The 14,577-nt window shown below is 45.7% G+C and overlaps 1 protein-coding gene across 1 annotated transcript in view; it reads left to right on the forward strand.

Moving 5' to 3' along the window:
- The window catches only part of LOC118938830 (calcium-activated potassium channel subunit beta-4-like), an 84,006-nt gene extending 74,573 nt beyond the window's left edge, over positions 1-9,433 (forward strand). Inside the window, exon 3 of the mRNA XM_036945006.1 lies at positions 6,386-9,433. Coding sequence (XP_036800901.1) covers positions 6,386-6,674 — 289 coding nt within the window. The 3' untranslated portion in view covers positions 6,675-9,433. The remainder of the gene's footprint in view (positions 1-6,385) is intronic.
- The last annotated feature ends 5,144 nt before the right edge of the window (positions 9,434-14,577 follow it).

Genomic DNA, 14,577 nt, shown 5'->3' on the forward strand with positions numbered 1-14,577 from the left:
ACACCTGGTACACCTGGGGCCTGGAACACCTGGTACACCTGGTACACCTGGGACCTGGTACACCTGGGGCCTGGTACACCTGGGGCCTGGAACACCTGGTACACCTGGTACACTTGGGGCCTGGTACACCTGGTACACCTGGGGCCTGGTACACCTGGGGCCTGGAACACCTGGTACACCTGGGGCCTGGTACACCTGGGGCCTGGTACACCTGGTACACCTGGTACACCTGGGGCCTGGAGCACCTGGAGCACCTGGAGCACCTGGTACACCTGGTACACCTGGGGCCTGTTACACCTGGAGCACCTGGAGCACCTGGTACACCTGGTACACCTGGGGCCTGGTACACCTGGAACACCTGGTACACCTGGTACACCTGGGGCCTGGAACACCTGGTACACCTGTGAACTCTGTCCTACGTTCCCTCTAGTCCAGTGTTCAGAGGCCTGTGAAGTCCTCAGCAGAGTTGACTGTGTCCTACGTTCCCTCTAGTCCAGTGTTCAGAGGCCTGTGAACTCCTCAGCAGAGTTGACTCTGTACTACGTTCCCTCTAGTCCAGTGTTCAGAGGCCTGTGAACTCCTCAGCAGAGTTGACTCTGTCCTACGTTCCCTCTAGTCCCGTGTTCAGTTGGCTGACACTGGGCTGTATCTTCCACTGCAGTCTACACTGCACTACTGTGTGCTACTGTATAGTGCTGTGTAATGCTGTATGGCTGCTGCAGTGTTGGCCTAAGTGGGCCCCTCCAGACCACTGCTTACCCCAAAACAGCCTGATTACGGACCATTTTATTTATATATCATCTAAAATATGTACATATTTTAACTCAATACCCGTTCCAATTCTTAGTTTGCATGCAAGCTGTTCGTAAGTAAAGTTTTAATGTAGTAAAGAAGCAGAATGCCGAGGGGATAATGTTATTGAACATTTGATATCCAACACCTGCTTTGTGATCTTTTGCTATGTGGGATAATTATTACTTTTTCACACTTTGTTAACTGGAACATAAAGAGTATGAATCACCCCATAAAACAACAATAAAATCCTATTGCTGTATATCTGTATCCACCTCATCCCTGGCATCTGTTATCTCTCTGATAAATATTCCTCTTGACGTAATCAGTCTGTATTTACTCTTGTAACCAGATGCTCTGATTATACGCCTGACAATTACTGTTAGAAACATCCCCTCATTCAGAGGTATCATCAACATCCCCTCATTCAGAGGTATCATCAACATCCCCTCATTCAGAGGTATCATCAACATCCCCTCATTCAGAGATATCATCAACTCCCCTCATTCAGAGGTATCATCAACATCCCCTCATTCAGAGGTATCATCAACTCCCCTCATTCAGAGGTATCATCAACATCTCCTCATTCAGAGGTATCATCAACATCCCCTCATTCAGATGTATCATCAACATCCCCTCATTCAGAGGTATCATCAACATCCCCTCATTCAGAGGTATCATCAACATCCCCTCATTCAGAGGTATCATCAACATCCCCTCATTCAGAGGTATCATCAACATCCCCTCATTCAGAGGTATCATCAACTCCCCCCATTCAGAGGTATCATCAACATCTCCTCATTCAGAGATATCATCAACTCCCCTCATTCAGAGGTATCATCAACATCCCCTCATTCAGAGGTATCATCAACTCCCCTCATTCAGAGGTATCATCAACATCCCCTCATTCAGAGGTATCATCAACATCCCCTCATTCAGAGGTATCATCAACATCCCCTCATTCAGAGGTATCATCAACATCTCCTCATTCAGAGGTATCATCAACATCCCCTCATTCAGAGGTATCATCAACTCCCCTCATTCAGAGGTATCATCAACATCCCCTCATTCAGAGGTATCATCAACATCCCCTCATTCAGAGGTATCATCAACATCCCCTCATTCAGAGGTATCATCAACATCCCCTCATTCAGAGGTATCATCAACTCCCCCCATTCAGAGGTATCATCAACTCCCCTCATTCAGAGGTATCATCAACATCCCCTCATTCAGAGGTATCATCAACATCCCCTCATTCAGAGGTATCATCAACATCCCCTCATTCAGAGGTATCATCAACATCCCCTCATTCAGAGGTATCATCAACATCCCCTCATTCAGAGGTATCATCAACATCCCCTCATTCAGAGGTATCATCAACATCCCCTCATTCAGAGGTATCATCAACATCCCCTCATTCAGAGGTATCATCAACATCCCCTCATTCAGAGGTATCATCAACATCCCCTCATTCAGAGATATCATCCACTCCCCTCATTCAGAGATATCATCAACTCCCCTCATTCAGAGGTATGATCAACCCCCCTCATTCAGAGGTATCATCAACACCCCTCATTCAGAGGTATCATCAACACCCCTCATTCAGAGGTATCATCAACACCCCTCATTCAGAGGTATCATCAACATCCCCTCATTCAGAGGTATCATCAACACCTGTTAACTACTGTAAGAAACATCCCTTCATTCAGAGATATCATCAACTCCCCCCATCCAGAGGTATCATCAACATCTCCTCATTCAGAGGTATCATCAACATCTCCTCATTCAGAGGTATCATCAACTCCCCTCATTCAGAGGTATCATCAACATCCCCTCATTCAGAGGTATCATCAACATCCCCTCATTCAGAGATATCATCAACATCTCCTCATTCAGAGATATCATCAACATCTCCTCATTCAGAGGTATCATCAACATCTACTCATTCAGAGGTATCATCAACATCCCCTCATTCAGAGGTATCATCAACACCCCTCATTCAGAGGTATCATCAACTCCCCTCATTCAGAGGTATCATCAACATCTCCTCATTCAGAGGTATCATCAACATCCCCTCATTCAGAGGTATCATCAACATCCCCTCATTCAGAGGTATCATCAACATCCCCTCATTCAGAGGTATCATCAACATCCCCTCATTTAGAGATATCATCAACTCCCCTCATTCAGAGGTATCATCAACATCCCCTCATTCAGAGGTATCATCAACTCCCCTCATTCAGAGGTATCATCAACATCCCCTCATTCAGAGATATCATCAACTCCCCTCATTCAGAGGTATCATCAACATCCCCTCATTCAGAGGTATCATCAACATCCCCTCATTAAGAGGTATCATCAACATCCCCTCATTCAGAGATATCATCAACTCCCCTCATTCAGAGGTATCATCAACATCCCCTCATTCAGAGGTATCATCAACATCCCCTCATTTAGAGATATCATCAACTCCCTTCATTCAGAGGTATCATCAACATCCCCTCATTCAGAGGTATCATCAACATCCCCTCATTCAGAGGTATCATCAACATCCCCTCATTCAGAGGTATCATCAACTCCCCTCATTCAGAGGTATCATCAACATCCCTTATTCAGAGGTAACCCACTGTTCCCCTGAACAAGGCAGTTAACCCACTGTTCCCCTGAACAAGACAGTTAACCCACTGTTCCACTGAACAAGACAGTTAACCCACTGTTCCCCTGAACAAGACAGTTAACCCACTGTTCCACTGAACAAGACAGTTAACCAACTGTTCCCCTGAACAAGGCAGTTAACCCACTGTTCCCCTGAACAAGGCAGTTAACCCACTGTTCCCCTGAACAAGACAGTTAACCCTCTGTTCCCCTGAACAAGGCAGTAAACCCACTGTTCCCCTGAACAAGACAGTTAACCCACTGTTCCCCTGAACAAGGCAGTTAACCCACTGTTCCCCTGAACAAGGCAGTTAACCCACTGTTCCCCTGAACAAGGCAGTTAACCCACTGTTCCCCTGAACAAGGCAGTTAACCCACTGTTCCCCTGAACAAGGCAGTTAACCCACTGTTCCCCTGAACAAGGCAGTTAACCCACTGTTCCCCTGAACAAGGCAGTTAACCCACTGTTCCCCTGAACAAGGCAGTTAACCCACTGTTCCCCTGAACAAGGCAGTTAACCCACTGTTCCCCTGAACAAGGCAGTTAACCCACTGTTCCCCTGAACAAGGCAGTTAACCCACTGTTCCCCTGAACAAGGCAGTTAACCCACTGTTCCCCTGAACAAGGCAGTTAACCCACTGTTCCCCTGAACAAGGCAGTTAACCCACTGTTCCCCTGAACAAGGCAGTTAACCCACTGTTCCCCTGAACAAGGCAGTTAACCCACTGTTCCCCTGAACAAGGCAGTTAACCCACTGTTCCCCTGAGCAAGGCAGTTAACCCACTGTTCCCCTGAACAAGGCAGTTAACCCACTGTTCCCCTGAACAAGGCAGTTAACCCACTGTTCCCCTGAACAAGGCAGTTAACCCACTGTTCCCCTGAACAAGGCAGTTAACCCACTGTTCCCCTGAACAAGGCAGTTAACCCACTGTTCCCCTGAACAAGGCAGTTAACCCACTGTTCCCCTGAACAAGGCAGTTAACCCACTGTTCCCCTGAACAAGGCAGTTAACCCACTGTTCCTCGTGGATGTGGATAAAGGCAGCAGATTCAGAGGGGTTAAACGCTGAAGACACATTTCAGTTGAAAACATTCAGTTGGACGACTGACCAGGTCTTTCCCTAAATGAGGGGATAATGTTATTACTCCTTCACACATGATGTAGCGTTTCTCTTCGTCTGTTCTGTATCGTCCCCTGTTCTCTGGCTACATCCAGGCTTTCAGTTTGTTCAAAGCTGTGCCTTCAATTCCCCCTCCTGACCTCCATCTTCCTTCATCCTGCCCTTGTCTCTTAGTATCTATCTGTCTGTCTACTCATCTTCCTTCATCCTGCCCTTGTCTTTTAGTATCTATCTGTCTGTCTGCTCATCTTCCTTCATCCTGCCCTTGTCTCTTAGTATCTATCTGTCTGTCTGCTCATCTTCCTTCATCCTGCCCTTGTCTCTTAGTATCTATCTGTCTGTCTGCTCATCTTCCTTCATCCTGCCCTTGTCTCTTAGTATCTATCTGTCTGTCTGCTCATCTTCCTTCATCCTGCCCTTGTCTCTTAGTATCTATCTGTCTGTCTGCTCATCTTCCTTCATCCTGCCCTTGTCTCTTAGTATCTATCTGTCTGTCTGCTCATCTTCCTTCATCCTGCCCTTGTCTCTTAGTATGTATGTCTGTCTGCTCATCTCCCTTCATCCTGCCCTTGTCTCTTAGTATCTATCTGTCTTTGTGCTAATGTTTTTCTGTCAAGCCATCATAGTGATGCCATCCTCCTCCCTCCTCCCATCATCCTCCCTCCTCCCATCCTCCTCCCTCCTCCCATCATCCTCCCTCTTCCCAATCTCCTCCCTCCTCTCATCATCCTCCCTCTTCCCATCCTCCTCCCTCCTCCCATCCTCCTCCCATCCTCCTCCCTCCTCCCATCATCCTCCCTCTTCCCATCCTCCTCCCTCCTCCCATCAACCTCCCTTCTCCCATCATCCTCCCTCCTCCCATCCTCCTCCCTCCTCCCATCATCCTCCCTCCTCCCATCCTCCTCCCTCCTCCCATCCTCCTCCCTCCTCCCATCATCCTCCCTCCTCCCTCCTCCTATTCTCCTCCCTCCTCCAATCATCCTCCCTTCTTCCATCATCCTCCCCCCTCCCATCATCCTCCCTCCTCCCATCATCCTCCCTCCTCCCATCATCATCCTCCCTCCTCCCATCCTCCTCCCTCCTCCCATCCTCCTCCCTCCTCCCATCATCCTCCCTCCTCCCATCCTCCTCCCTCCTCCTATCCTCCTCCCTCCTCCAATCATCCTCCCTTCTTCCATCATCCTCCCTCCTCCCATCATCCTCCCTCCTCCCATCATCCTCCTCCCTCCTCCCATCCTCCTCCCTCCTCCCATCCTCCTCCCTCCTCCCATCCTCCTCCCTCCTCCCATCATCCTCCCTCCTCCCATCCTCCTCCCTCCTCCCATCCTCCTCCCTCCTCCCATCCTCCTCTCTCCTCCCATCATTCTCCCTCCTCCCATCATCCTCCCTCCTCCTTCCATGTCTCTGTCTTTCTCCATCCCATCTTGCATTGCTGCCAGCTGTAGCTGTCTGCCATGTGCTCCTGATGTCTCTTCCCTCCTCCACCCCTCACCCTCCTTCAAAGAGTCGGTGCTAAATCACTCCTGTGGATAGAAACCTTCTTGTGGATCCTGACTTCTCTGCAACTAAGTGAAACGTGATGTACTTTGTCCCTGGATGGAATCCAGAATATATTTCTCTTAGATCATCAGACAAACCTTCACATTTAATGTTGATAGGTGACATTTGTGCTGCATTTTGTCTCTTTTCTGTCAACACTGAAGTTTCTGATTGACAGACATTGCTTTGCATTCTGTAAACACTCACCCCTTTCTTGTTGCCTCATGCCCCCCTATCTTCCTACTCTTTTACCCCCTTGCCCTCTATCTCCCCCTGCAGGCCTGACGACGTACTGTGGCGGCGCTCCCACGACGCCAGCGTCCTCCTCCACTGCGTCCTGTGGCCCATGGTGAGCCTGCTGGTGGGTACCCTCATCGTCCTTCTCACCGTGTGCGCCCGCAGCCTGGCCGTGCGCGCCGAGGCCATCCAAAAGAGGAAGTGCTCGTACGAGCCGGCAGGCAACTCAGAGCAGGGCAAGACGCCGCCCAACACCAACACCGCCTCCTTCCGGACCCTGCCGATGTTCGCTGTCCCTGTCCGACGCAGAGACCGGGAACAGGAACACTAGATGGATGGATTGATAGATTGATGATGACTGTGGTCTCAGTGGTGGATGTTGTGTGATGAGGACCTCATAGAAGCGGGGAATGTTTGAACTTCCCTATTATGACTGTTCCGAACACTCTCATTCCGCTGGACTGGACTCGAGGCTCATGCACAAGAAATGCTTGTCTGTCTTGTCTTGGTGTGTTTGTCTACTTGTGTAAGAGCCATTTTGTCAGTTCAACTCTCAGCTGGTGAGGGCCTTTTCTAATGCTCTGTGTATTACAGTGCGATGGTTATGTCTATGACTAAGCAAAAATCCCAAAAGGACAATGCCGCTTTCTGTCACGGGTCATGTTTTGGACAGGTCTGTGTTACGTGTTGAGCCTCTGTGTCTCTGTGCTGATTGTAATGTTGTTTGTGTTTACTTCACTAGCCGAGCTCGGTCTCAAAGTTCAGAGTTCACTGACTTACAAACAGGAAATGTCTGTTACGTTTGAACTCTCTTTAAATAGACTCTTCATTACAAACCCCTGGTCGTATGAAAGGAGGGATCGTGAGGGCTACCCGGCCAGGACCACCTGAGAAGAATCTTCAACACCAGTTACACAAAATGTCAGTGCTTTGTTCAGAGAGAATGCGGTGAAAGGAATTCTGGGAGAGTCCTTCTAATCTCTGGGACGACAGAGCCAGAAGCAGACCTTGGTCTGATCACCCCCTGCATGATGTACGGTCTTCTTCTCTAGGTGGTATTAGGAAGTGTTTAAATGCCTATCTCACTGTTACTGTTCTTTAACACCCCAGGCCACGATTTAAACAAATCGCAACAATGTGTATATTACTTTTAAAGGCATATTACGGTTTGTTTTTTTTTTTTTTTGTCCCCCTCTCTCTCCTCTCTGTACCACCTGCCTTTTACTAAACCTGTTTCTAACAAGGCTTCTTTAAGACATCTGTCCAACTACAGCCAACCCAACTGCCATGGATGGAATATGTCTGTCCAACTACAGCCAACCCAACCGCCATGGACGGTATATGTCTGTTGTTCATTTTCAGTTGGTTGCCGCAGGACATGTTTGAACCTATTTGGTCCCGATTCAATATGTAGACTTGGCCACGGCCAGTTGGTCTGGGTTCAATATGTAGACTGGGCCACGGACAGTTGGTCTGGGTTCAATATGTAGACTGGGCCACGGACAGTTGGTCTGGGTTCAATATGTAGACTGGGCCACGGACAGTTGGTCTGGGTTAAATATGTAGACTGGGCCATGGACAGTTGGTCTGGGTTCAATATGTAGACTGGGCCAGGGACAGTTGGTCTGGGTTCAATATGTAGACTGGGCCACGGACAGTTGGTCTGGGTTAAATATGTAGACTGGGCCACAGACAGTTGGTCTGGGTTCAATATGTAGACTGGGCCACGGACAGTTGGTCTGGGTTCGGGACAAAACCTGGGATAGGTAGTTTGTCTGTGGTTGGATAGATGTGCAGATGCCTTGACTGTAGCAACTTCCTCTGCAGTCTGTCTTCTGCCTTACCTTCTGTCAGTTAGTGGTTTTAGTTTTTTTCACGATGCAAATTGAATGTGTTTTCTTACCACAGTAGCAGACTTTTGCATCGTTTTGAATAGTTTGTCGTCCGTATGAGTTACCGCTCTCCAATTGGTTTGAATAGTTTGTTGTCCGTATGAGTTACCGCTCTCCGATTGGTTTGAATAGTTTGTAGTCCGTTTGAGTTACCGCTCTCCGATTGGTTTGAATAGTTTGTCGTCCGTATGAGTTACCGCTCTCCGATTGGTTTGAATAGTTTGTCGTCCGTATGAGTTACCGCTCTCCGATTGGTTTGAATAGTTTGTTGTCCGTATGAGTTACCGCTTTCTGATTGGTTTGAATAGTTTGTCGTCCGTATGAGTTACCGCTCTCCGATTGGTTTGAATAGTTTGTTGTCCGTATGAGTTACCGCTTTCTGATTGGTTTGAATAGTTTGTCGTCCGTTTGTGTTACCGCTCTCCGATTGGTTTGAATAGTTTGTCGTCCGTATGAGTTACCGCTCTCCGATTGGTTTGAATAGTTTGTCGTCCGTTTGTGTTACCGCTCTCCGATTGGTTTGAATAGTTTGTCGTCCGTTTGTGTTACCGCTCTCCGATTGGTTTGAATAGTTTGTCGTCCGTTTGTGTTACCGCTCTCCGATTGGTTTGAATAGTTTGTCGTCCGTTTGTGTTACCGCTCTCCGATTGGTTTGAACAGCTAGTACATCCAGTTAGTGTTTTCCATCCGATTGGATAAGAGAAGAATGTGATCTGACTACAAATCGTTACACCTACCTACCCTGCTCCAAGAAAAGGTTTGCTCTCGACTGCGTTAATCGGACGTACAGGAGTATTCACTTGTGCATTTTCTACAACAGAAGTAGCTAAGACGTTGTTGTCCTTGGCTAAAAGAGGAATGATATTTCATACATAAAGCCATATGCTGAACATGTGATTGCAGTAAGAGGCAGCTCCAGGGGAGGTTATGTCCTCTTACAATAGGAGCTGTAACAGTAGTACTAAACTAATATATTTTGTGTTGGAAAGAGAATGTTTTTTTATAAAGCCAATCCATTTAAAACGCCTGCTGCATAATGATGAGTAATAGTGCCTGATAGATATCTTTAATAAAAAGAATAAGAGTTATTGTCTTAGTTATTACTGCACCATATTCTTCTTCTTTCATTAATACATCTTCTTCGGGATCGGTGTCCCTTCCACGGGACGGTTGAGCTAACGTACTGTAGGCTAATGCGATTAGCATGAGGTTGTAAGTAACAAGAACATTTCCCAGGACATAGACATATCTGATATGGGCAGAAAGCTTACATTCTTGTTAATCTAACTGCACTGTCCAAATGTCTAGTAGCTATTACAGTGAAAGAATACCATGCTATTGTTTAAGGAGAGTGCACAATTTTGAACATGAAAAGTTATTAATAAACAAATTAGGCACGTTTGGGCAGTCTTGATACAACATTTGGAACAGAAATGCAATGGTTCATTGGATCAGTCTAAAACTCTGCACATACACTGCTGCCATCTAGTGGCCAAAATGTAAATTGCACCTGGGCTGGAATAATACATTATGGCCTTTCTCTTGTATTTCAAATATGATGGTACAAAAAAAAATACATGAGAATGGTTGTTTTTTTCTTTGTATGATCTTTTACCAGATCTATTGTGTTAAATTATCCTACATTCCTTTCACATTTCCACGAACGTCAAAGTGTTTCCTTTCAAATGCTACCAAGAATATGCATATCCTTGCTTCAGGGCCAGAGCTACAGGAAGTTATATTTGGGTATGAGTCATTTTAGACGAAAATTGAAAAAAAGGGGCGGATCCTTAAGAAGATCATTTCAACTATAACATTAACTTTATAACTGCACTGCAGTCTTTCAGAAAACCATTGTAAGTAACCGGATTCACAGATTTACTGATGATTTGACCTGGTTACAGGTGAATGACAGATGTTTGTGTTATGATGGTGTCTCACCTGGTTACAGGTGAATGGCAGATGTTTGTGTTATGATGGCGTCTCACCTGGTTACAGGTGAATGACAGATGTTTGTGTTATGATGGTGTCTCACCTGGTTATAGGTGAATGGCAGATGTTTGTGTTATGATGATGTCTCACCTGGTTATAGGTGAATGGCAGATGTTTGTGTTATGATGATGTCTCACCTGGTTATAGGTGAATGGCAGATGTTTGTGTTATGATGATGTCTCACCTGGTTATAGGTGAATGGCAGATCTTTGTGTTATAATGGTGTCTCACCTGGTTACAGGTGAATGACAGATGGTTGTGTTATAATGGTGTCTCACCTGGTTACAGGTAAATGACAGATGTTTGTGTTATGATGGCGTCTCACCTGGTTACAGGTGAATGACAGATGGTTGTGTTATGATGGTGTCTCACCTGGTTACAGGTGAATGACAGATGTTTGTGTTATGATGGTGTCTCACCTGGTTATAGGTGAATGACAGATGGTTGTGTTATGATGGTGTCTCACCTGGTTATAGGTGAATGACAGATGTTTGTGTTATGATGGTGTCTCACCTGGTTATAGGTGAATGGCAGATCTTTGTGTTATAATGGTGTCTCACCTGGTTACAGGTGAATGACAGATGTTTGTGTTATGATGGTGTCTCACCTGGTTACAGGTGAATGACAGATGGTTGTGTTATGATGGTGTCTCACTCTCTACCTCATCAGCCTTGTCCTCTTCTTATTGTTGTTAGTCTCCAGATAGGAGAGCAGCTGCCATTAATTATGCATGTATTTAATGGAGGTTACCATGACAGCCAAGCTTATCACAGATAAAAGGACATTAGTTATTCTTAGAGGCTCTATGGTTGAGTCTCAAATGGCCCCCTATTCCCTATGGGCCCTGGTCAATAGTAGTGCACCCTATTCCCTATGGGCCCTGGTCAATAGTAGTGCACCCTATTCCCTATGGGCCCTGGTCAATAGTAGTGCACCCTATTCCCTATGGGCCCTGGTCAATAGTAGTGCACCCTATTCCCTATGGGCCCTGGTCAATAGTAGTGCATCCTATTCCCTATGGGCCCTGGTCAATAGTAGTGCACCCTATTCCCTATGGGCCCTGGTCAATAGTAGTGCACCCTATTCCCTATGGGCCCTGGTCAATAGTAGTGCACCCTATTCCCTATGGGCCCTGGTCAATAGTAGTGTGCCCTATTCCCTATGGGCCCTCGTCAATAGTAGTGCACCCTATTCCCTATGGGCCCTGGTCAATAGTAGTCCACTATATGAGGGAAGGGTTGGCATTTGGGAAGCACACTACAGATGTAGGATCTTAATTTGATCACAATTTTGTTGCCGAGAATTGTCCTGCACTACAGGAAATGCAAACTCAGTGTATTTTAGGTTTTAAAAGTATTCTAAAGTTTGTAATTTACACTTTAAAAAATGTCAGATTTGATTTGCCCCCAACAAACAATATCAATGAATTATCCAATTATCCAAAAGTGTTCTCCTTTAAAGATGACTTCTGTCTATCATGTGTAGCTTTGCTAGACCTTACGCTGCTGCCCAATAAACTTCTGCACCCGGTACACAGCACCCGGTACACAGCACCCAGTACACAGCACAGGTATACAGATTTTTGATCTTAATTTGAGACAGTTTGCTACAGCAGCAAAAGAATCCTGGAGCCACAGGAAATGTGAAGTCTTGTGAATTATTACGTGGATTATAATTAATATTTCCTGTCGCTGCAGGATTCATTTCCTGCTGTAGACAGAAGAACACACAAATGAAGAATAGCTTAGATTGCATCTAAATGTAAAATGTTTCCTTCTGTCTAGATATTTTATTTCTTCAGTCTCCAGGAGACGGAGGGATGGAGGGATCGATGAAAGAAAAACAATCAGACCTTTTAGAAGGGGGAATGAGAGCAGGACAGATCAAGTTTACAACTGAGGCTTGGTACCAGAGGTGTTTTTGATGAACTCTCTGCGGAGTGTTTTATTGGGCTGACCTTTATATCTCCCTCCCTTCCCCAACCACTAGACAAGTCAAGTGTTGTTCTCCAACCACTAGACAAGTCAAGTGTTGTTCTCCAACCACTAGACAAGTCAAGTTTTGTTCCCCAACCACTAGACAAGTCAAGTGTTGTTCCCCAACCACTAGTGTTGTTCTCCAACTACTAGACAAGTCAAGTGTTGTTCTCCAACCACTAGACAAGTCAAGTTTTGTTCCCCAACCACTAGACAAGTCAAGTGTTGTTCCCCAACCACTAGTGTTGTTCTCCAACCACTAGACAAGTCAAGTGTTGTTCCCCAACCACTAGACAAGTCAAGTGTTGTTCCACAACCACTAGACAAGTCAAGTGTTGTTCCCCAACCACTAGACAAGTCAAGTGTTGTTCCCCAACCACTAGACAAGTCAAGTGTTGTTCCCCAACCACTAGACAGTCAAGTGTTGTTCCCCAACCACTAGACAAGTCAAGTGTTGTTCCCCAACCACTAGACAAGTCAAGTGTTGTTCCCCAACTACTAGACAAGTCAAGTGTTGTTCCCCAACCACTAGACAGTCAAGTGTTGTTCCACAACTACTAGACAAGTCAAGTGTTGTTCCCCAACCACTAGACAAGTCAAGTGTTGTTCTCCAACCACTAGACAAGTCAAGTTTTGTTCCCCAACCACTAGACAAGTCAAGTGTTGTTCCCCAACCACTAGTGTTGTTCTCCAACTACTAGACAAGTCAAGTGTTGTTCTCCAACCACTAGACAAGTCAAGTTTTGTTCCCCAACCACTAGACAAGTCAAGTGTTGTTCCCCAACCACTAGTGTTGTTCTCCAACCACTAGACAAGTCAAGTGTTGTTCCCCAACCACTAGACAAGTCAAGTGTTGTTCCACAACCACTAGACAAGTCAAGTGTTGTTCCCCAACCACTAGACAAGTCAAGTGTTGTTCCCCAACCACTAGACAAGTCAAGTGTTGTTCCCCAACCACTAGACAGTCAAGTGTTGTTCCCCAACCACTAGACAAGTCAAGTGTTGTTCCCCAACCACTAGACAAGTCAAGTGTTGTTCCCCAACTACTAGACAAGTCAAGTGTTGTTCCCCAACCACTAGACAGTCAAGTGTTGTTCCACAACTACTAGACAAGTCAAGTGTTGTTCCCCAACCACTAGACAAGTCAAGTGTTGTTCTCCAACTACTAGACAAGTCAAGTGTTGTTCCCCAACCACTAGACAAGTCAAGTGTTGTTCCCCAACCACTAGACATGTCAAGTGTTGTTCCCCAACCACTAGACAAGTCAAGTGTTGTTCCCCAACTACTAGACAGTCAAGTGTTGTTCTCCAACCACAAGACAAGTCAAGTGTTGTTCCCCAACCACTAGACAAGTCAAGTGTTGTTCCCCAACTACTAGACAGTCAAGTGTTGTTCTCCAACCACAAGACAAGTCAAGTGTTGTTCCCCAACCACTAGACAAGTCAAGTGTTGTTCCCCAACCACTAGACAAGTCAAGTGTTGTTCCCCAACCACTAGACAAGTCAAGTGTTGTTCCACAACCACTAGACAAGTCAAGTGTTGTTCCCCAACCACTAGACAAGTCAAGTGTTGTTCCCCAACCACTAGACAAGTCAAGTGTTGTTCTCCAACTACTAGACAAGTCAAGTGTTGTTCCCCAACCACTAGACAAGTCAAGTGTTGTTCCCCAACTACTAGACAAGTCAAGTGTTGTTCCCCAACCACTGGACAGTCAAGTGTTGTTCAAGAAAGCTTCAGAGAATGAGAAGAGAATTACCTTCACAGAATGATAAGAGAATTACCTTCACAGAATGAGAAGAGAATTACCTTCACAGAATGAGAAGAGAATTACCTTCACAGATTGAGAAGGTTAAAAGAAAGGACTCCCAGACAGACATTATATTTTATTAGACTCTGACCTTGAACCCTTACATACCTTTACACATCTATTTAAATCCATGTAATTATCAAATTAATACCAGAGGTAAAGAGGACCTGTCAGGTAACCGTTTCAGTTTGTCAAAATATGGGAGTTCACATGTTCACATCTATAACCCTATTCCTCATTCCAACCTTTAAAATGCAGTGCCTCAATTCATCAAATGAAATAAATCTCATACAAAATAGAGATTAGAGATTAAATGGTACTAATACCTCCCTCAATTCTATCAGCGGTAGATTGGGGCAGAGAGGGAGGTGGAAATATGCATAAAACGCCAGCGTAATCCACGTTGGAAATACCTTGTTCTGACAAACGGGATTAAGGGATGTAGGTTTGGCTCAGAGAGGATAGGGAGCGTGTGCATGCATTCATGTCCCGAGGCCTAGTGAATCCATTTACATTTCTGTTAGGTTGTTTCCACACTTCACTATATTTACCTGTATGGAGGTCAAA

Source organism: Oncorhynchus mykiss, chromosome 15 (assembly GCF_013265735.2).
Source record: "Oncorhynchus mykiss isolate Arlee chromosome 15, USDA_OmykA_1.1, whole genome shotgun sequence".
NCBI classification, from domain to species: Eukaryota; Metazoa; Chordata; class Actinopteri; order Salmoniformes; family Salmonidae; genus Oncorhynchus; species Oncorhynchus mykiss.